Source organism: Plutella xylostella, chromosome 7 (assembly GCF_932276165.1).
Source record: "Plutella xylostella chromosome 7, ilPluXylo3.1, whole genome shotgun sequence".
Classification (NCBI taxonomy): Eukaryota; Metazoa; Arthropoda; class Insecta; order Lepidoptera; family Plutellidae; genus Plutella; species Plutella xylostella.
The window spans coordinates 4226986-4247220 of record NC_063987.1 but is presented as its reverse complement, the minus strand read 5'-3'; the positions used below and the strand labels follow the sequence as shown (position 1 = coordinate 4247220).

Genomic DNA, 20235 nt, shown 5'->3' with positions numbered 1-20235 from the left:
TCATCAGGGATCGCTATTTTAAAAACTCCGCCTGTATACTTTTAGGCGCAGGCCACCGTACACTGAAACAGTCATGTGTAAGTACATAAAGATAGCTGTTTAATAAGGCACTGCATGACGTCACACAGCCACGTACGGAAGTTATATAAAAACATAGGTAGATGCCACAAAACATGCTATCATTCGCAGACACACTGACTTATACATTTGTGCACGCACCTAATATTACGTGGCAGAGACATGCGGGTCACTCTACCTTGCAAAAAAATGGTTTCGTAGTGCTTCTCAGTATATCTATGTATCTTTGTAGCCAGTGTTTGTTCGTTTTTTTCGAGCTAGACCTAGAGTAACCCTTCAGGCCCTACTGCGTTTAGCTCTTGTAGGGATTCGGTCTTAGTTCACTGATAGGAACTGTAGATAGGTAAGTAATGAAATTGTTAGTCAACTTTGATGGTAGGTTCTTTAAATGGTGTGATGAAATTAATTGGCGCCTCGGCTTATCACATTATTGTGGCATCTTTACAAAATAAATGAGGAAAGATTTATAAATAGTTTTTGAATACTACGTTATTACGTACCTACATGGATATTAGGTAGGGTAGGTATTAGATAGCAACTATTTAATATGCAAGTTACAGTTAGCTACATCTTCTTAACCTAGGGTTAATATTTTATCCTAACTATAATATTATAAATGCGAAAGTAACTGTGTCTGTCTGTCTGTCTGTTACTCTTTCACGCCAAAACTACTGAACGGATTTGAATGAAATTTGGTAACTATACATATGGTCTAGACCCTGGGAAAGAATATAGGCTACTTTTTATCCCGGAATTCCCACGGGAAAACTTTTTAAGGCGAAGCGAAGCGCTAGGACAGCTAGTGTTAAATAAAATACAGTTAAGTATCTTTATCGAGCTATGTGAAATAACCACCTACCTAAATATAGATGAACACCATCTACCTGAGCAATCAAAATCAATTCTAACTCCACGCTAATAAAGCTCAAATATCGTTAACGAAATTGCCCTTGAACCCTGTAGACCCCCGAAATCAATGATCGAAATCTAAATGCAAATTAGCTACATTTATGAGATCACATCACTGACTGGACTATATGACTTCATAGGCCATACGTTATGGACGGTCATTTACGCCTACATAGAAATTAAGTTAGCACACAATTGACGTATAAGGTGTGACTGTTCTCATGCAACTGCGAAGGTTACTAATGCTCAAATGGCTATTGTATTAAAAAACCTAGATTAGTAGGTACGAACTGGATTACAGGAATACAGTGTATAATTAGATCAAAAAGAACATCGTATAGGTACCCAGATACTCAGTTACGTGCTAGCTTGTCCATATTTCATGGCATTCATAGGCTCTCTGTATAGTTGATTGAGGAAGGCCAAAGAATGTAAGCTGTGGAAATAGCCCCTAAAACCATTATCTTCTCTTAATATAACATTCTTTTTGAGGTTTTTCTACTTACATGCCTCTGAAAACATCGCATATATGTGCGTACCTACAATCGCACCATTGACGATGATACACACGAATCGGTGTTGTTCTATGGTGCCTGGGTAATACTAGGAAATTATACGTAACACAGTACCTAGGTACCTACTACGTATCTAGGTATACAGGTATACCCACTGACTGACTAACTAACCTCATTTGTTACCGCTACAGTGGGGTGTGTTCGCCTGTTAACCTTGACATGTGAGTTACTGTGGACTGGCTAGTTTCATATCAGCTACCGTATAACTTCCTCAGACAAAGAAACAGTATGAAAATGGCGGACCATTACAAAGTAAATGGTAGGTAAAAAATAAAAAAAAAATATCCAGTAAGTAACTTTCATATTTAATTACAGCTAACCTTACGATTCATTCAGTTCGCTCGCACTACATAAGTAGATATGTAACGAAGGGATATCAGAAGTAATTTGCTCAAGATAAGTTTTATCATTATCATTAGGTAGGTAATGCATTTAATATGATAACAAACTGCGAATCCAACTGTGTTTATTTAACCTGGCTAGATTTGTGGCAAAATATTAAAGAATTACTAGAATAGCATACAGACAGAATAAAATTTTGTATAAGTATACGTGTCTTATATACTAATCTTCAAAATGATTTTGTAACTGGAATCATGTAGCTATAACGTAAGGTCTATCACAACCACAAGCTTAGAATAGAATTTTAGAAAGCCGATTTAAACGAATAGCTATTAGCATGGACTTTGCAGGTATCCCTTATTCGGTTAGCCATAGTAGTTCCAAATAAGTATACTCATGTAACTAACACGAATAATAAATAGTTGGATATGTGGGTAACTGTAACATAGCTAATTTTGGAATATAAATAGGTTAAATTTTAATTTAATTGTGAAGCTAGATTTTGATACTGAAGGCCAGTGAAGTGGTGTGTGTGTAGGTAGAGAGATAGATGTGTAATCGAAACGGCAAACCGCAAATTTCGTAATGTATAAAAAAATCGGGTCCGATTACCTATGTTAGTCTGTACTGTATCAAATAATCAACCTTCATCATACATGCTTCATGCCTTTGTCTATCATATTATACCGATCTATATAACTATTGCCTCATTTGCCAACATCCAAACAAAACACCCAAAACATACGATGATTATTATAGTATACGTAGTTATATCTCCACATGTAGGTAGGTACTATAAGTTCATTTTTTAGCTTAGGATGTTAGTAAAATAAAATTAGTCAAATAGGGAAATGTTATTGTTCTTTTGTTTACAAAACTTGGCTCTTGCAGTTGTATTTATCATTGACGCCATGCAGGTACCTATCTCAAGTCTACAGAATGTAGGAAAACGTATGAAAATCAGGTCAGAGATTCTGAAAATAAACACGATGTATCTTCAGTACACCGGGAACTATGGGCCGGTATAACAAAATGTAATTCTGGATTTTTACGTTTATACACATTGTTATAGTTAGAAGTTTTGAACGCTTTTAAGTTTATATCGGCTGTCCATTTCCACTAGGTAGGATCTTGGTTTGATGGAGGGTTAGTACTGTAAGGTTTGATGATTCTATAGTTATTTAGGTACCTGAAAATTGCGACTGTCAATAAGCAGGAATAGGAAGAAGCGTTCATCTTTCGTCAATGGCGTTAATTTAAGGTACTGTCACAGACCTACGATTAGTGCAAGATATAGCATGAGTTCGTCCGCCATTTTCATATTGTTTCTTTATCAGCTAATTCTATATCTAGGTAAGTAACAAATAATTATAAGTACCTAACTTCTTCTTTCTTGTCTATCAAGTTTTGCAAAACACACGATAGATCAATGGATTAAAGTTTTAGTTACACAGTAGTTAAGTACTTAAGTATATATATATATTTATTATCTATCAACCTACTTAATTTAGTTTGTTTATTTTGTATAGATATCTGAACAGTTAAACTTAGATTTTATGATGGAGATTAAGTAGGTCGAGTCAAACGGGCAGCGTTGTGATAAAATAGGTCATTACTAAGTGTTATGAAACCAACAGCTACTTTGCTAAATATGTAGAGTAAATAGGTATAATTAAATAATGAGGAGGTACTTAACCGTTTAATCGTCATCATAATGGATGGGCATAAATCTGATGATCTAATCGTGTGATAGTATAACATGCACCTACGTACTTACCTACATATTTATGTATTACCTACCTATACCACCTACCTACTGCTTGAACATGACTTTCCATTTGTTGATAATATTAGACATTAATAATATTAGTACCCACCTGACTGGGTGTGTCCCTAAACAGATAAAGGTGCCCGCCTAAGGGCTTTGCAGTGGAAAGTACGTAGGTACGATCCAAATGCCATAAGGTATTAATGAATGCTTATGCAAGTAGGGAACCCATACAATTTATAGGCAACAAACCATTGATACAAAGCCGGTAGTAGGTAAGAACCTATCTATAACCTATAGCAAAGTTAATTATTATACGTACCTACGGAGTTATCATTAGGGAAACCCACAGGAAACCCACTACTTCCAGTAGTTAGTTAGCGGATAGTTAGGTATATAACAGCCCAACCCATGCTAATTATAAACGAGCCAAATAGATAACAACTAAACGTCCCAAGCACACAAATAAAGCTAAAAACATTCTAATGCGAGATATTCGAAATGCAGTGTAAATAATTCATTATGTAATGAGCCCGCGCGCCGGGGAGCGCCGGGGAGCGGGGCCGTCGCTTTCACTCAGTCCGCGTTTAATTGCCGCACGATTCTGTTTACTTCTATTTATTCAACTGTTTCGAGTGCTAAATAATATCAAAGAATAAGTGTAGACTCGACGCGCGTATCTTATCACAACCACTCTATTGATCACTCGCCATATATCGTCAAGGCCCCGCCTTGTACGGACGCGCCGGCCACCTTTATCCACCAATTTATTCAATAACTGTGACCGCGATGTTCTTGTGAAGTCATTATGTGTGCGCCGAAATAGAATCTAAAGGAAAACGTAGTGTTAATAACAATAGTTGGTGTTTGTGCGTCGTCGGCCATGGCTGCGAAGTCCCCCGTGCAGCGGCGCGAGGTGATCGGCGGGGAGCAGTTCGAGCAGCGGCGAGAGGTGTTCGGGCAGCACGACACCGTGTTCCTGCCGCCGTCGCCGCCCGTGTCGCCCGTGTACCGCGCCGTGGAGCCCATCGTCACGTCCGCGCACGGCATCACCACCGCCAACTTCAAGCGCAACGGGCCCGCGCATTCCAGCATGCGCGAGCCGCGAGCGCAGCCCGAGTTCCGCGCCAGAAAGTACAGCGATAACTACTCCGACCTCGACCAGAGCGACGACGCCGACTACCGCCGCAGCATGACCGACCGCACGCGCCGCCTGTCCAAGATGCGACGAGACTTCCTCACCTCCAACCTGCACGACCCCAGCGAGTCCCCCTTCGCGCGCAAGGGCACCCGCGCTACGCTGCCGTCCAGCATCGAGTTCAAGCTCTACAAGTTCCCATTCGCCGAGCCGTACGCGACGCCTACGCCGGTGCGCAAGGTCAGACTAGAACTCGGACCCTCGGACGGCATCGACGCGGCTGACAAGGAGAACGATGACCCGGAAGCGGAAACTACAGAAACTAAACATCAGAGCCTGCCTGTTGCTAGTAACAACAACAACACAACCAAGATAGACCATCAGAAACTATTTGAGGAGTTGGTGAAAAGGTATTCGCCGCAGCGCAAGCCTGTCGACTGGACCCTGCCCCCGACCAAGCCTAGGGTAGTCGGATCCGTGCCCAAGACCCGTGGGGCCAGCATCGACGAAAGGATTGTTAACGGCGACAAAGATGCCGAAACTAAAGATATGGTGAATGGCAAACATGCTGTACCGGCCGTCAAAGTGAATGACGAAAGCCATGACTCTACAATATCGATCACTGAGCTGGCTGAAAAGAATGACAGAGTCCCCGAGCTGTCCACTATTCAAAGGCAAATGAGCCGCGAAGACAAAAGGCCACATGTGGACAAATCCACCGATTTGAGCATTCCGGCGTTGATCGACAAGATGACTGCCGAAGGCCAGGACTTGGAAAGTCATAAGAACGACAAGAAAAAAGTCAAAAGGAAGCGGAGTTTCATCGACAAACTTCTAGGCAGAAAAAAAGATATCAGGAGTCAGTGATACGATGGCGAATGGAAACTTATCGATGTTAAAAGCTACCAAAGATTACATCAAGGTTGTGAGATATGACGCCAGTTGCAGTAATCTTTTAATATTTATTCTTTTCGGTTTTTATTCGATAAGTTATTTAGTGGGTAATTTATATATTTATAGTAATTATTAGGTTTCGACTTCCTTTTGTCACTTTTTTATTATCTTAATGCAGTGTAGGTTATCTCTGTATGATAAAACGTAAGTGCCATGTGACACTCCATATCATCAAAATTCTAAGTACTTGTGTAGGTGTCGCAACTAAATAAAATTATAGTGAATGCTGTACATTTATCTACTCACATAAGTGCTATGTTAGACCAGCTATTCATTATGTATGTACCTAACTCTATACGTATCCAGGCGTATGACTATCCACTGATGTGCGTAATACTTACTTGCCTATATAATTATCTTTACTACTTTATTCCATTATGGGTACAGTTGGTGTAAATTAAAATCTTAAGTAACTATTTAACTAAAAGTCATTCCTGCATGGCGCTTTTCAAAATGTATAATAATTTTAATAAGTATATTTTTATGATTTTGTAAAAAGTATTGAACAAGGTAATAATAATAATAAAATATTTTATAGATAAGTGTTGTATTTCAATTACCTGATTATATTTTTACAGTAGGAACGTGTCTAGCTTCTTTAAGCTCATTCAATTTATTTAATATAAATTTAATTATAATAATGGTAACAATACATACTTAAATAACAAAGCTCTTAGAGCTTGCAGTGTTAACAATCACAAAATGTATATCTGAAGTACTTATACTTAAATAAATAACTTAAATTAAAATAATATCTAAAACAAATCTTCTAGAGAACAAATGCGCATTATTTCAAATAATAGTCATAATCTACTCTACACCATAAGCTACTAAACATATACCACATAACCCTTTTATCTTTAATCATTTCCATAGCACTTTACAGTTACGTAAAAGAATTTAGGAATGTTAGCAAATTATCTAATTCACTACAAGTATCGTATTCATCAGCACCTTTTAAGATCTGGATCTACTTTTTTCACAGCCGCTTCCAGTTCAAACAGGTGATCATCTTTCACTTCAGGCACCAGTTGCCTCATAGCATCCGCTAGGTTGTAGACATACTCTTTGTTGCTCCCACTTGGCCCCACACAGGACACTACTTGGTCTGCTATTTCTTCTATAGGTTTTGGTCCTGAAAATTTTGCTTCTGTTAATAATGTTTAATTAATATTTTAATTACATAGGTACATGTAGAAGGTGGATGTCTGAGATAGGATATTGGCACAGTTGCCTATGGCAAAAAGTTTTTGTCAACCCATTTCATGATACAATAAATGGGAAAATCACTGAATTCTCTTGTATAGTTATTACTAAGTCACCTGTGGCGAAATTAATTTTAATCTTACCAGCATATGATTCATTCTCTTCTGTAGCCAAATATAGCGTAATCTCAAATGGTTGATTCTGTATGTCTCTTGGATAGAATGTTACAGTTTTTTTACTATAGCCATTTTTTTCTCTGAAGTCCAAATGTTCAGTCACCTTCTTTATGTCTTCTTCCCGTATCTTGTATGCTACTCCCCATACTTGGCTATCTAGTTTATCACTTGGTATAAGAGTGACTACTCGGCCGGGCTGCAAAAAATAATTCATGAAATCAGTATTGTACTGTGTCAGTATCCCTTCTGATTCATAATGTAAGAGGGAAGGAAGATAATGGATGTAAGTACCTATTAAGAAAGGTTCTGATTTAGCCAAGTGCTGGCACTTAAAACCACAGAGAATAGAATAGATTAGTATGTATGGGAATATTTTTCAAGAGCTATTCGGCGGATGATGTCATCTTGCTACGTCACTGTTATAATGGTAATATATGAATAAAACTATTGACAAAATAAAAATAACTAATTGTAAGAATGCTAATAGTTAAATGTTCTACTTAGTTATATGAATGAAACACATTAAATATTTATTTTTACCTAATAGTTTACCTTTTTATCATGTAATATAAAAACGTACTTTTTCCGGTACTCCTCGGTGATCGATGCTGTGCTGATAGAATCTTCGAAGGTAACCTTTTATATAACCTACAAGTTTCGTTTCGTATGGGAAATCCACCTTCCATATGAGAGACCCATAGCCATATACCCACATGTTTGAATAGTTACCTTACTGTAAATAAAGTGATATTGAAATACTCAAAACTTTATTTATAAATTTGGTAAAATTAAAATTTGGTTTTATTTTGAGTTTTGCTGATAAATTTGACAGCACCTGGACAGGTTTGAGACTTTGAGTTGACACTTGACACTACGATGACATTGATGATCAGCTGATCAACTCGGTATCTATTCTGTGGTAATCATGCCGTTATTATTCTGAGAATGGCAACGTACGGAGATTACAAAAATTATTTACAGTCCAACTATAAAGTCGTGAAAACGGAAGTGGATCCTAACTAATTGTTTAAGATCGTATTTAGTCGATATGTTACATTTATTAAAGGACAAATCCGTTAAAAATCCATCATCAATCGAAATTTAATTTTAAAATGTATGTAAAAGTAAGTAAATAACTGATGATCATAAAAAGTCTTAGCAAAATCGCACTCTTTGATGTCAGGACTTTATAGTTTGATTGTATATTAGTATGTGATGTGATTGCCACACATATCCACCAAAATCGTTATTATTTTGCGGGCTGCATTCATTCTCTACAGTTTTCATGAAACCAAACATCACCGCAGCACCTCACGCAATTTAGTTATTATTCCGAGGTACAGCTTTTTTGCTTTTCAGCGCCATCTATTTACTGTAACGGTAACTATCAACCATGATAGATGGAAAACGTAGAGCAAAATTTTTCTAAAAAAGATTTCAACACACAAGTGCGTATAAGTATGCAAAGTTTTGAATAGATGGCGTGCTTACGCGGAAATTAACTTTACTAATAATATCAATAGAGGATACTGTTTCCGGACATTTCCCGGTGAACATGGAAAGAGTAGGAAAATTACAAAAATAATCCAACCACATCATCGAGAAGTAGCCCGTAATCTACCACTGCTGCTGGACGAAGGCTTCTCATACCTATATAGTTAGGGCTGTACGTATAGGTTCTACTCGTTATTCTATGGTACGTACATTATTTTCGAAACATGGGCCTCACTTACACCTATTTACCTACCAACTTGAAAATAGCCTAGCCTTGTGTGAAACCGCCCTAGCCCAGCTCTTACCTATTAGGTACCATACAGCAACCTGTAGAATAACGAGTAAGTACTAGTACAGTAGTACTTGTTATTCTATGCTATTAGGTCTTAGATACAAGTAAGTGGTTGACATATCTCTGTATTAGGTATATACTACTATTAGGTAGGTAGTCGGTAGAGTAGAGAGTACTAGTGTTCTGTGGTGGATAGGTAGTAGGTGCCATAGGTCCTCATCCTCAACCCATTTATTATAATTAACTAAGTAAGTACCCTATTAGTATAAGTAGATTTGTACTATTAGTAACTAGGTAGTTGCAGACACCAACAGCAGTCACCATACACGTTGGTAGTTACTCGGAGTACAATAATATTAATTAGCTACTTACATGAATAAAATCAAAAGTAAAGTAAGTTTGTATACGATGTAGGTAGACAGCCCACAGCAGCAATCACGGCAGTCGGTGGATGTCACACAACTTAGTTCAAGGTTAGTTACATAAAGATATCGGTAGGTAGAACAATACAAGCCTAACATTCATCCCACTCATAATGGCACAAACAGAAGTACTTACTTGCCTGGATTAACGTTAGCTCTTCTAGCATGGAAGTAGAAAATACTACTATGACTAAACTACTTCCATGTCTTCTAGTTACTTTATTCCACCCTTATCCGTAGGTTCCATCTATGCCACATTGAACGTAAGTAGATACTTACCTATAGTAATTAGCTAACCCAGTGTTTTTCAACCTTTTTCATGACGCGACCCCCGTGGTATAAAAAAATATTTCGCGACCCCCTTGACCCTTTCGGGTTTTTATAATGGATGTAGTTATGTGTATGTTACAGTATTCCCAATATTCATTCCATACGACGTATTTATGGTCTCCATGATTAGGGTTCAAAGTAAATACTTATCGGATTTAAAAACACATTATTTTACAATTACACACATCGGATACGTGTGGCCATGTACATAGGTACGTAGTGTACGTACGACTAATGACATTGCGACCCGGAATTTCTTTTTCGAAATTTAGTTTTTCTTTCTGACTTTTTTGAGCATTTACATAAATATCTTTAATAAAAGTTTTCAAGGGTGAAAAGACACTATATATAGCTTTACAAAAACAAAAAAAAAAACTTGTGCTCGTCGTCTTTGAACCAGGCAGGAAGGCCTCCCACGCTACGTTTGCCTATTCGTGATCTATACTCGAGAACTCGTTTACCCCAATGGTTATCGGTTCTTCGGCAGATATGACCCGCACACTACTACTTCAGCTTGCATATTTTGACAGCTATTTCAGTACCCGTATCACGAAAATTCGAGCTAACGTATAGAATCGAATGCGAGTGCGACAACTGTCAATTTTATAGGTAAAAAGTGTTCGAAAGTGCTGTCAAGTTGCCACTAGTCGCACTCGCATTCGATTCTATATTGTTCGTGATCGCCCTGCAGTAATCTTAATCCTCTGATTGACGGAAAACCTCATTTCTGATACGATTTATCAGAGAAACCCCAAGCATAGCTCTCTCCATAGCACGCTGAGCGACTTTAAATCGGTGGACCAGTCCTACCGTCAGTGTCCACGTCTCTGCACCATACGTCATCACTGGCAGGACGCACTGGTTGAAATCTTTAGTCTTCAGGCTTTGAGGGATGGCCAAGGAAAATATGTGCTGACGGAGTTTTCCGAATGCAGCCCAACCCAGTTGGATGCGCCTTTGCAGCCTCCTTGTCGAAGTTGCTTCTGCTTAGCCGAATAGTCTGCCCGAGGTAGACATATTCTTGCACAACTTCGATTGTTGCCTCACCAACGATGACCGGCTCCGGTTTGATGTGTGCATTGTACATGACTTTCGTCTTGTCCAAGTTCATACCGAGGCCTAAACGTCGGGAAGCAACATTTAGGCCACTTAGAATCCAGCTGAGTTCCTGCAGAGATTCTGCCATAATAACGATGTCGTCCGCGAAGCAGAGAGGTGTGACATGTACGCGCCATTTATACATATTATGCCTTGTCCAGTGGCATCGTACAGACTTCTCAACTCCTCGATATAGCGCCAGTCGATTTGAAATCTCTGCAACGTTTCCAAAATTGCCCATGTCTCGATGGAGTTGAAGGCGTTTTCATAGAACACAAAGGCTAGATACTGAGGCTGATTATACTCTTCGGTTTTCTGTGTAATCTGCCTTACTGTGTGGATGTGGTCATGTGGTCTATATTGTACTAAAACAGATCCACAATGAGATAATTTAGTTAATAAAAAACAAGCTCAGCCTTCGCATTTAAGAAAATTTTAGGTAAAAGTATTTTTAAAGTAAGAGTCTTTCTTAATAAATTAATACTACGTAATTGTCTTTATTGTTTTTTTGTTCCCAGTTTTTTCGCCCTTTGGCGACCCCCCTACAGAAGCTTCGCGACCCCCCAGGGGGTCGCGACCCACAGGTTGAAAAACACTGACCTAACCAACCTCTGAATCCTGGAATAGGGACATTAGGGACGTGTACTTGTTTCCGCCAGCTTGATACTACAGCTGTAGAAAACGGAGTTAAAAGTTCAACACACACAGGAACTCACTGGAACATTTTTGACAATGCACTTGGCTGTGATATCCCCACAGAGAACAATTATTTATTTTTTCTCTATGAGAGAATGATATAAATAAACAGTGGTTATTTACATCTCAAAAATGGAAATTCAATTAAAAATGAATCATTAACTAATAATCCTAATGGCCTAACATCAAGAATGAATAAACAATATATTTTTCTTTACAGCTGAACCAAAATGTAACATTCCCTTAACCCTACCAATGTCGCAGGCAAGGGTTCCGAAGCACCACTGCAGTGGACACAAACAGGGCACAGTGACCACCGCAACTCATAAAGCTAGTAACTCCACCAAAAAGACCAACAGCCTCTGTAAACATGGAAAAACTCAACGGCTCATCACAATGCAGAAGAAGAAAAAACTGGCTGAAGAAACCCTACCATGTGGCCATGTTGATAGCTGTGTCAACACTATACTTACTGCACCAGTGAGGCACATCAGCGAAGATCCTACTTTATATCTTAGAAGAGGGAGCAAAAGCTGCCAGTGCCACTGTCAGAAACGCATGGGCTACAAGGCTAGCGCTAAAGAAATTCAAACTGCTGCTGAAAATATTACCAAAGATAGATCCTGCAACAATTGTGTTCCAACCAAAACTCGTAGTATTCAGTTTCAACCAGCTAAAGCTATAGTATTGACACAGACCCTGCCATTGCATATTCCTGTGAAATCCACCAAGAAAAAATCCATGCACAATGTAGGGTTCCAAAGTTGCTTCACTGTTGATGCTGATGTAAATATGAGAGAAGTCAATAAAACTTGCGTACATTCACGAGCCAGGAGATGGTCTGTTGGATCTGGTTATCTCATTAGTGGCCCTGATTTCTAAACATCTGTAATTTAAATAAAAACACTTAATTTTTATCCAAAAATTTATTTCCTAGTGTTGCAGTCCATTGATTTTTTATAATGTATGTTCACTGTAATAACTTCATAGCTTTAATTCGTAACTAAAATAGTATTTTAATAGTGTTACAAGGAGTACAAACAGAAGTAAGCTTCTAGCTGAAAAAAAACCAATTGGCATAGTATTGAGATATGTTGGCTAGATGTCCAAATAAGGTAAACCTCACATATTCGGTTGAGCCGGACTGGCGGGGGGCGGCGCTGCCTCCAAGTTCTTGATGAGCTGAGCCAGCCAGTGCTTAGTAGAGTTGTCTTCCTGAAGGCATGCGGTGAATGTGGCGTCACGGAGCTGGTCGGGCAGGCACTGACGTAGGGCTTCCCTGGCTCTTGGGTTGTCCGACAAACGAAGGTAGCATCGAACTACATGCTTCAACAACCTTGCCGAGGGATCCTTAGCCAGAGACAGAACCATCTTGCCAAGTATCATCGCCACATGGGAGAATCTGTCATACGTCTGGCAAATGTAGCACAAGCCACTGTCATCTAGCAAAATCTTCTGCAGTATGAATGTTGCAACCGTTTTGGACAGCTCAGATCCATTTTCCATAATGCGTAGGCAGAGGGGTATAATTTCGGTAGTGAGCAAGAAAGTTATAACTTCTTGTTCATCAGTCTTCACCAGAGCGCCGATCACACCGAGGCTGGTGAGTCTGAGGTACTCGAACGGGCGCGTCTTCGAGACGGTGTGCAGGAAGGGGTAGAGGAAGAGCGGCACGTGCGCCTGCAGGAAGGCGGAGCGGGTCTCGGGGTGCGACGCGACGCACTGCATCAGCGCCAGCGCGTTGCACACTCGGTTGCTCTGGTGAGCGGTGAGGGTCGGCGGGATCATGGCGACGTAGATGTTGGTGATCTCCTGCAGCAGGGCCGCGATGGTGCCGAAGCTGTGCCACAGCATGGGCGCCAGGTCCGGCACCACCTCGCGCTTCTTGCTCAGCTCGAGCAGCGCGTTCTCGCGCGTCTCCGGGTTGCACAGCTCCAGGATCCACGTGTAGATCTTCTCCCGGTCCACGCCGGCCTGCATGTTCGCCGGGCTCTGCTGCGCGCTCATGTTTATCATCGTTGTGGCTTTTGTAATGAACTAGCTGGCGTAAATGGTTGGCACGAGCTTCCTCTGTTTTGCGTGTAGGGCAATGGTCATTGTACGGTGAGATTACCAATATTGCTCTGTTGTTTATTTAGAATTGTGTTTTAGTTTTAAATTGGAGAAAATCCAATAATTATCGGGTATAAACACAAAAATTATCCCAAACTCCAACCTTGCTTCCAAGTTTCAACTTTTTTTTACAATAACACACACAGATTAACCGGGGCGTAGCGTAGCACACGTCAGCTTAATGACAGTTGACAGTTGAGATCGTTATTATTCTGAGTCCTCACGGAAAACGGTTCGTAAAGTTCGGGGTGCGGTAGAAAAAAATCATAGAAAGAAATGTTGCGTCTGTTATGTAATCTGCCTAGACGTTTTGATTTTACAATAATAGGCGTGGTGCAAAGAATATAAGTCCGCGGTTCCGTCGAGTGCTCGGAATAATAACAACCTTGTATCTATGTGTTCACAGAACAAAACCAATACACCATAGTGTAGGCTACGTTTTCTAATCTGTGCTATTTGTCAATGTTTGTTATTGCCGAATGCACTGGCTCAGTTTTCACTAAATAATTTATTTACCGTATTACTTTATTTAGATTGACTTCAAAGTGTGTTTAGGCAATTATAAATGTAGTTGGTTGAACTGCAGTTGCAACTTGAATATTTCATTCGTACATTGAAGGTGAAGGTAATCGTATATTCCATAAAATAAACTTACTACGAAAACTGAATTTTGGGTCAGATGATAAAGCGATCTGTAAGAAGTAGTAATAACATGAACATTCAGTTCAGCTGTATGATTCATCACAAGTTAGAACAACTATCATTACCTGAAAATAGGCCAAATGAGTTGCTTCCTGTGTGAATCCTACAGTACAGACATACAACATATACATTGAGGTATCAACAATATTCTGCTTATATTACAACATTCAATCAGAACAAGCGAATTTATCTTTCCACTAACATTACCTGCTGTACTGGATAAATTCCAAAAAAGTGTATTAATTTATTTTCTTGATTTGTAAATAGCAACATAAATCATTATTAAATCAAGTACTAAAAAATATTGCATTTGGTTGCAAATTACAGTTTTGAAATTTGCCTGCGGTTAACAGTCATATTCACTCTTTTTTAGTTGCAGGAGTGAGCCATGGAGGTGTCACACTCGCTGACCCTCAACGAGGCGGCGCTGGAGCAGCTGCCTGATGACAAGAAACCGCACTTTATCTTTGAGTGGCTCCGGTTCCTTGACAAAGTGCTTGATGCTGCTAACAAGGTTTTTTTAAATTCATTTTTGATCATGTATGCATATATATGCTCACAACTGTAATTCCCAAAGGGCTAGTAAGGTGAATTACAAGCGATTGACCCACCCTTATTGCTCATGTTAACAAAACATAGAGGAACTTCTGGTTGCAACAGCAACTGAGTTTGGCAACCAGTTGAATGAATGTTCTTTTTAGGCCACAAGTTGAAAAAAGACAAATGGACCATCACCACTATGACCAGAAAGTTATTAATACTACCTAGAGACTGAAGAATCTTTTCAGATCATAACATACCATTTTTTCTTCTATTAAAATCAAATTCATTCTTCCCAACAGTCCGACATCAAGGGCTGCCAACAGAAGCTAGTGAACCAGCTCATGAGCCTGCTGCGGCAACCGCTCGGCACACCCACCCGGAGACTGCTGGCGCAATGCCTGGCAACCCTGTTCTCTGTCGGAGACACCTTCCTGCTGTTCGACACTGTCAACAAGTGCAATGACATCATCAAAGTGAAGGATGACTCGCCTTCATACCTGCCTACTAGACTGTAAGTAATATATTCAAAATTATCCAGAAAGCAAGATGTTGGTCTGGTGGCTGTGATGTGAAATACCTTTAATTTCTTAATCCTTAATATCTTTATGACTTTACTTTCATGCATATTCAAAGTTCTTGTAATGAAAGCCACAATAAGTGAAAGTGTCATGCATACATTCTTATTATGTCCTACATCCAATGGGATTTGCTGCATATTACAAACCTTGGCCTTTGAAGGTTGATGAGTGTCAGGGCAACACTTTTTACTGAATCATAACCTTTCTAGCTATTGTGTCCCACTGTGACCTCTCTACGCTCCAGTTCTTTTAAAAGGTCATCCTGTCATTCTACCTACCTACTTATCCAACTATTTACAATTTATAATTATAATATAAATTTGCAGTGTGGCTCTTAGTTACGAGTTACAAGCCTCCACTAGTCTTGCAAGTGGACATCTTACTATTCTACCTACTTATTTAACTAAAGTTCTCACATTTCCAAAGCAGCAATATGCTGCCTCAGCTCTTAGTGACTAGCCTCCTCCTGTCTTGAGAAAGGTCATTTTATCATCCTACCTTTACTTTCTAACCCTTTCACCCACAGTGGTCGAAATATGGCCACCATATATTTAACTTTACACTATTAACTTAGTCTTAGCCCTAGTTTCACCATACTCTGTTAGACCATTAACACCCTGTTACACTATAACAAGGGATTTGTTGTTGACTTTTACACATCTGTTTAGAATTCAATATGGAAATTTTATTTTAGATGATACTTAAAATGTAACAGGGGTGTTATCATCTAACAGACTATAGTGAAACTAGTCCTTAAGGTCCAAAACCAAGCCTAATCCTACTTCCAGAGCGGCAATCTGCTGCCTGGGCTCCATGTACGAGAAGCTGGGCCGCATGATGGGCCGCTCGTACGAGGAGACTGTCTCCACGCTCGTCAAGTCGCTCAAGAGCGCCGAGTCGCAGACCCGGCTCGAGATCATGAACACTTTGGAGAAGGTATGGGAGAAAATTTCATCATGAATATATTATGTACAAGTGTTGTTAAAGTGGTAAGGAAGCCGAAAAAAAATGACTCGAATCGGGGGTCATTAAAAATACACGCAAAAACATATCACTTCTCCATAAAAGCTTTGTTGGTCGCGTGTATAGGAAGGTTGACAAATGTTGTTAGATTGACCCGCTGAGTCATCCCATTTCGGTGTACTATACCCTTTTTTATCACCTGTATATTTGTTGGTGTGTTAGTTCTTGCATCTGGCTCACTAGGTTACTCAAATAGAATTTATGTGAATATACTTCTGAAGGCTTAACTAAACTCCCTTTGTAAGTAAAACCATTATAGAAAAACCGGCCAAGTGCGAGTCGGGCTCGCGCACAAAGGGTTCCGTAGCAGCAAAATTACAGTTAAATCAACCTATCTCAAAAACTATAAGAGATACTTTGATCAAACCAAAAATCGTTGAAAGAGTTAATTAGCATGCATCACCTCTATTTTTTTTAGAATTTTATACCCCGTAGTTATAAAAATAGAGGGGGGGGGACATACTTTTTACGACTTTGAGAGCTGATATCTCAAAAACCGTTCACTTTAAGAAAAATGTTTTTTAGAAAACTTTATATCATTTTAAAAGACCTTTCCATTGATACCCCACACGGGTATGTACATCGAAAAAAAAAATTTCATCCCTCAGTTACATGTATGGGGGGCCCCACCCCCAATTCTTTTTTTTACTATTTAGTGTCATATTTTTGTAGCGGTTCATACAACACATATTCCCATCAAATTTCATCACTGTAGTACTTATAGTTTCCGAGTAAATCGGCTGTGACAGACGGACAGACGGACAGACGGACATGACGAAACTATAAGGGTTCCGTTTTTGCCATTTTGGCTACGGAACCCTAAAAAGGGTGGTATAATTTGTCCTATGTGTGTATATCGGTTGTATCTCAACAGTTGATTTACCGATTTTAACACGAGTTTGTTCACACCACGAAACTAAGATACCGATATAGATAATAGTAAGTAAAATGAAGGCAAAATATGCAATTTGCAGTATTATTAGCTTTTTACGAAGTTATTTAAATTGTTCAAGATAACGTCGGATATGCTTCACTGCACTCATTACACTGTTTGTTGAATGTTTTACGTTATCACTTTTTTCTTCTACAATAGCATGCTACCAAGTAATTTGTAAATTCGTACTTAATAGTGTTAACGATAGGATCTGTACATCATTAATATGAGTAATAAATAGGTAGCGAATAATGATTACCTTGATTTGTTAGTATGCTTGGTTTTAATTAACTCGATTACTCCACACAAAAAAGTGGTAATGAAGTTTCAGATACCTGGAAATGAGCTTGCAATCTATTAAGTAATACGGTTCAGACCTCAGATGGATTTACATTACAAGATAATCATCGTTTAACATCAAAGTCTCACCGTAATTTTTATTAAGTATTTCTATTATTGTATTATTTTAAGACCACCATAAATTTATGTAGAATATATGCAATGTATAAATGATTTTATCAAATTCACCCTCAGATCTGCGTAGGCATGGGCACAGCGGCGCCCATAGCGCTCCGCGAAGTGTCACGGGCAGCGCGCAATGCGCTGTTGTCAGACCGTGCATTCGCCGTGAGGGCCGCCGCAGCCGACTGCATCCGCCACATGTTGCCGCTTATGAAGCTTACACCAGCAGACCTGGATAGCATTGCCGCAGCTTGCTTGAGAGCCGCCCATCCTAGCGATTATAAACTCAGGTGAGGTGTTGCCATATCGTGCACAAGTATTGCAAGTGGCGCACAATGCGCTGTTGTCAGACCGTGCATTCGCCGTGAGGGCGGCTGCAACTGACTGCATCCGCCACATGTTGCCGCTTATGAAGCTTACACCGGCAGACCTGGATAGCATAGCAGGCGCATGCCTACGGGCGGCTCATCCTAGCGATTATAAACTCAGGTGAGTTGTTGCCATATCGTGCAGTCATACAACTTATGAAGCTCACACCAGCAGACCTGGATAGCATAGCCGTTGCTTGTCTGCGGGTGGCCCATCCTAGTGATTATAAACTTAGGTGAAATGTTGCCGTATCGTGCCCTCCTCTAACTTATTAAGCTCACACCGGCAGACCTGGATAGTATTGCTGCTGCCTGCCTGCGGGCGGCTCATCCTAGCGACTATAAACTGAGGTGAGGTGTTGCCATATCGTGCAGTCATGTAGCAGGCTGTTTGAGACAAGTGATATTGGGTGTGCGAGTAAGAGGGAATGAATGAGTACACTAATTAGGACCGCCATTTTTATTTCATTCCTTTATCGACGCCGATAATACAATTTGTACCATGCCATGATTATTGTGGAAGAGGCAACAATGATTGCAAAACAGAAACAAAAAATAACGAATTAATAATTTCTTTTTTTACAGATGCGCTGTTGCCGAACTTCTCGGGGCTTTGATAGCCGCCACTCAAGCCGGAGAAGCTACGCCCGCCACTAAATTGAAACTTGGACAAGGTATGAACTGTGGTTTCAATATTTTAACCTCATCAATATAACGCAGGAAGCCTTGCAACCAATTTTAACTTTAATGCCTAGTTTCACCATAGTCTGTTAGATCATTAACCCCCTCTTATGTACATTGTAATGTCATCAATTCCATCCATCATCTCCATATTCTTGACAGATGTGTCAAAAGTCAACAACTAATCTATCCCTTGTTATGATCTAACAGAGTATGCCGTATGGTGAAATTGGGTTTCCTTATTCTATTTTTACAGTACCACAAAGCAAGAAAGACGCCCCCAAGAATGTAGTCTCCCTAGAAGAAGCCCTAAATCTCCTCATGGGTGCGTTCCTCCGAGGCGGCACGTCCTTCCTGAAGGGAGAGATCATCAAGACCGGCTCGGGGGTGAACCGGGAAGTGCGCGTTTGTGTCACTAATGTGAGTTGTTTTGTGTTATAATAGATTTTTTTATGCAAATCGATAGTCTTGAAATATCTTTTAAAAAGAAGAAGTAAGAAAGAAAACGTTTTTGGCACAGACAGCATACTTAGACATAATCTTACAATCCAGCTTTTCCATACTGAAGTTAAAATCTATACCTACGACAACAAGTAAGTATTGTTTTAAAAGTTGTCAACGTAGCATGTGGACGCAATTCGCGCTAGACTTATAATGGCTTTTCAAGCGCTTTTTTTGTCCTGTGCTACGGTACTTTGTTGTTTACATAGCAACAGTTGTTCAGTACCTATGACCGGTTTATTTATCAGCCCTACAGAAGTGTATTATTAAAATTCCACCCTGTATTTCACCTTTATTTCCAGGCATACGTAATGTTCGTACAAAACATGGGCGGCGTGTGGCTGGAGCGTAATCTGACGACGTTCCTCACCCACGTACTGGACCTGGTGGCCAATCCGAAGGCGGCTAGCTCGCACGTTGATGCTGTGTACTCGAGGTATGTCGTATTGTCGTGAAGTAAGGTCGGTTTTAGTTTAACCAGAAGGGCTAGCACGGGGCGCAATTAAGACGTGAGAAAGGTCTCCGTCGCGCTCGCTCTTGAGGCTGCGCGATGTGAACGGGCGCGATGCAAAACTTTTGTGACGTCTTAAATGCGCGCCGTGCTAGCCCTTCAGCTTTGTCAACATTCCTCACCCACGTACTAGACTTGGTGGCTAATCCCAAGGCCGCTAGTTCGCACGTTGATGCCGTGTACTCGAGGTATGTCGTATTGTCGTGCAGTAAGGTCTGTTTTAGTTTAACCAGAAGGCCTAGAACGGCATTAAAGACGTTACAAAGGTCACCGTCGTCGCCGCGCTCGCTCTTGAGGCTGCGCGATATGATGCGAAACTTTTGTCACGTCTTAAATGCGCGC

The 20235-nt window shown here is 40.0% G+C and overlaps 4 protein-coding genes across 4 annotated transcripts in view; 2 read left to right on the top strand and 2 right to left on the bottom strand.

The window, feature by feature from the left end:
- The first annotated feature begins 4168 nt into the window (after positions 1–4168).
- Positions 4169–6306, top strand: LOC125488737. The gene has a single exon (XM_048622078.1). It carries the CDS (start codon positions 4556–4558, stop codon positions 5675–5677), a length of 1122 nt encoding a protein of 373 aa, XP_048478035.1. The 5' UTR covers positions 4169–4555; the 3' UTR covers positions 5678–6306.
- LOC105383397 (putative glutathione-specific gamma-glutamylcyclotransferase 2) lies at positions 5599–7975 on the bottom strand. Its single transcript, XM_011553444.3, has 3 exons — positions 7727–7975; positions 7114–7342; positions 5599–6899 (listed from the first exon to the last, which is right to left on the bottom strand). Exons 1-3 carry the CDS (start codon positions 7859–7861, stop codon positions 6712–6714), a joined length of 552 nt encoding a protein of 183 aa, XP_011551746.3. The 5' UTR covers positions 7862–7975; the 3' UTR covers positions 5599–6711.
- Positions 7976–12389: 4414 nt separating this feature from the next.
- Positions 12390–13736, bottom strand: LOC105383416 (CCR4-NOT transcription complex subunit 9). Its single transcript, XM_038106918.2, has one exon. The coding sequence runs from the start codon at positions 13492–13494 to the stop codon at positions 12601–12603; it is 894 nt and encodes a 297-aa protein (XP_037962846.1). The 5' UTR covers positions 13495–13736; the 3' UTR covers positions 12390–12600.
- Positions 13737–14058: 322 nt separating this feature from the next.
- LOC105383417 (HEAT repeat-containing protein 5B) overlaps positions 14059–20235 on the top strand; it is a 43759-nt gene continuing 37582 nt past the window's right edge. Inside the window, exons 1-8 of the mRNA XM_048622047.1 lie at positions 14059–14215; positions 14672–14806; positions 15135–15346; positions 16202–16349; positions 17905–18122; positions 18786–18874; positions 19138–19301; positions 19685–19818. Coding sequence (XP_048478004.1) covers positions 14681–14806; positions 15135–15346; positions 16202–16349; positions 17905–18122; positions 18786–18874; positions 19138–19301; positions 19685–19818 — 1091 coding nt within the window. The 5' untranslated portion in view covers positions 14059–14215; positions 14672–14680. The remainder of the gene's footprint in view (positions 14216–14671; positions 14807–15134; positions 15347–16201; positions 16350–17904; positions 18123–18785; positions 18875–19137; positions 19302–19684; positions 19819–20235) is intronic.

Coding starts and splice junctions, on each gene's coding strand:
- LOC105383416 (XM_038106918.2), bottom strand. CDS start 13,494: ATGATAAACATGAGCGCGCAGCAGAGCCCGGCGAACATGCAGGCCGGC.
- LOC105383397 (XM_011553444.3), bottom strand. CDS start 7,861: ATGTGGGTATATGGCTATGGGTCTCTCATATGGAAGGTGGATTTCCCA. Junction 7,343..7,726: donor ACCGAGGAGTACCGGAAAAA/GTACGTTTTTAT, acceptor TATTTTTTGCAG/CCCGGCCGAGTAGTCACTCT. Junction 6,900..7,113: donor AGAGAATGAATCATATGCTG/GTAAGATTAAAA, acceptor CAAAATTTTCAG/GACCAAAACCTATAGAAGAA.
- LOC125488737 (XM_048622078.1), top strand. CDS start 4,556: ATGGCTGCGAAGTCCCCCGTGCAGCGGCGCGAGGTGATCGGCGGGGAG.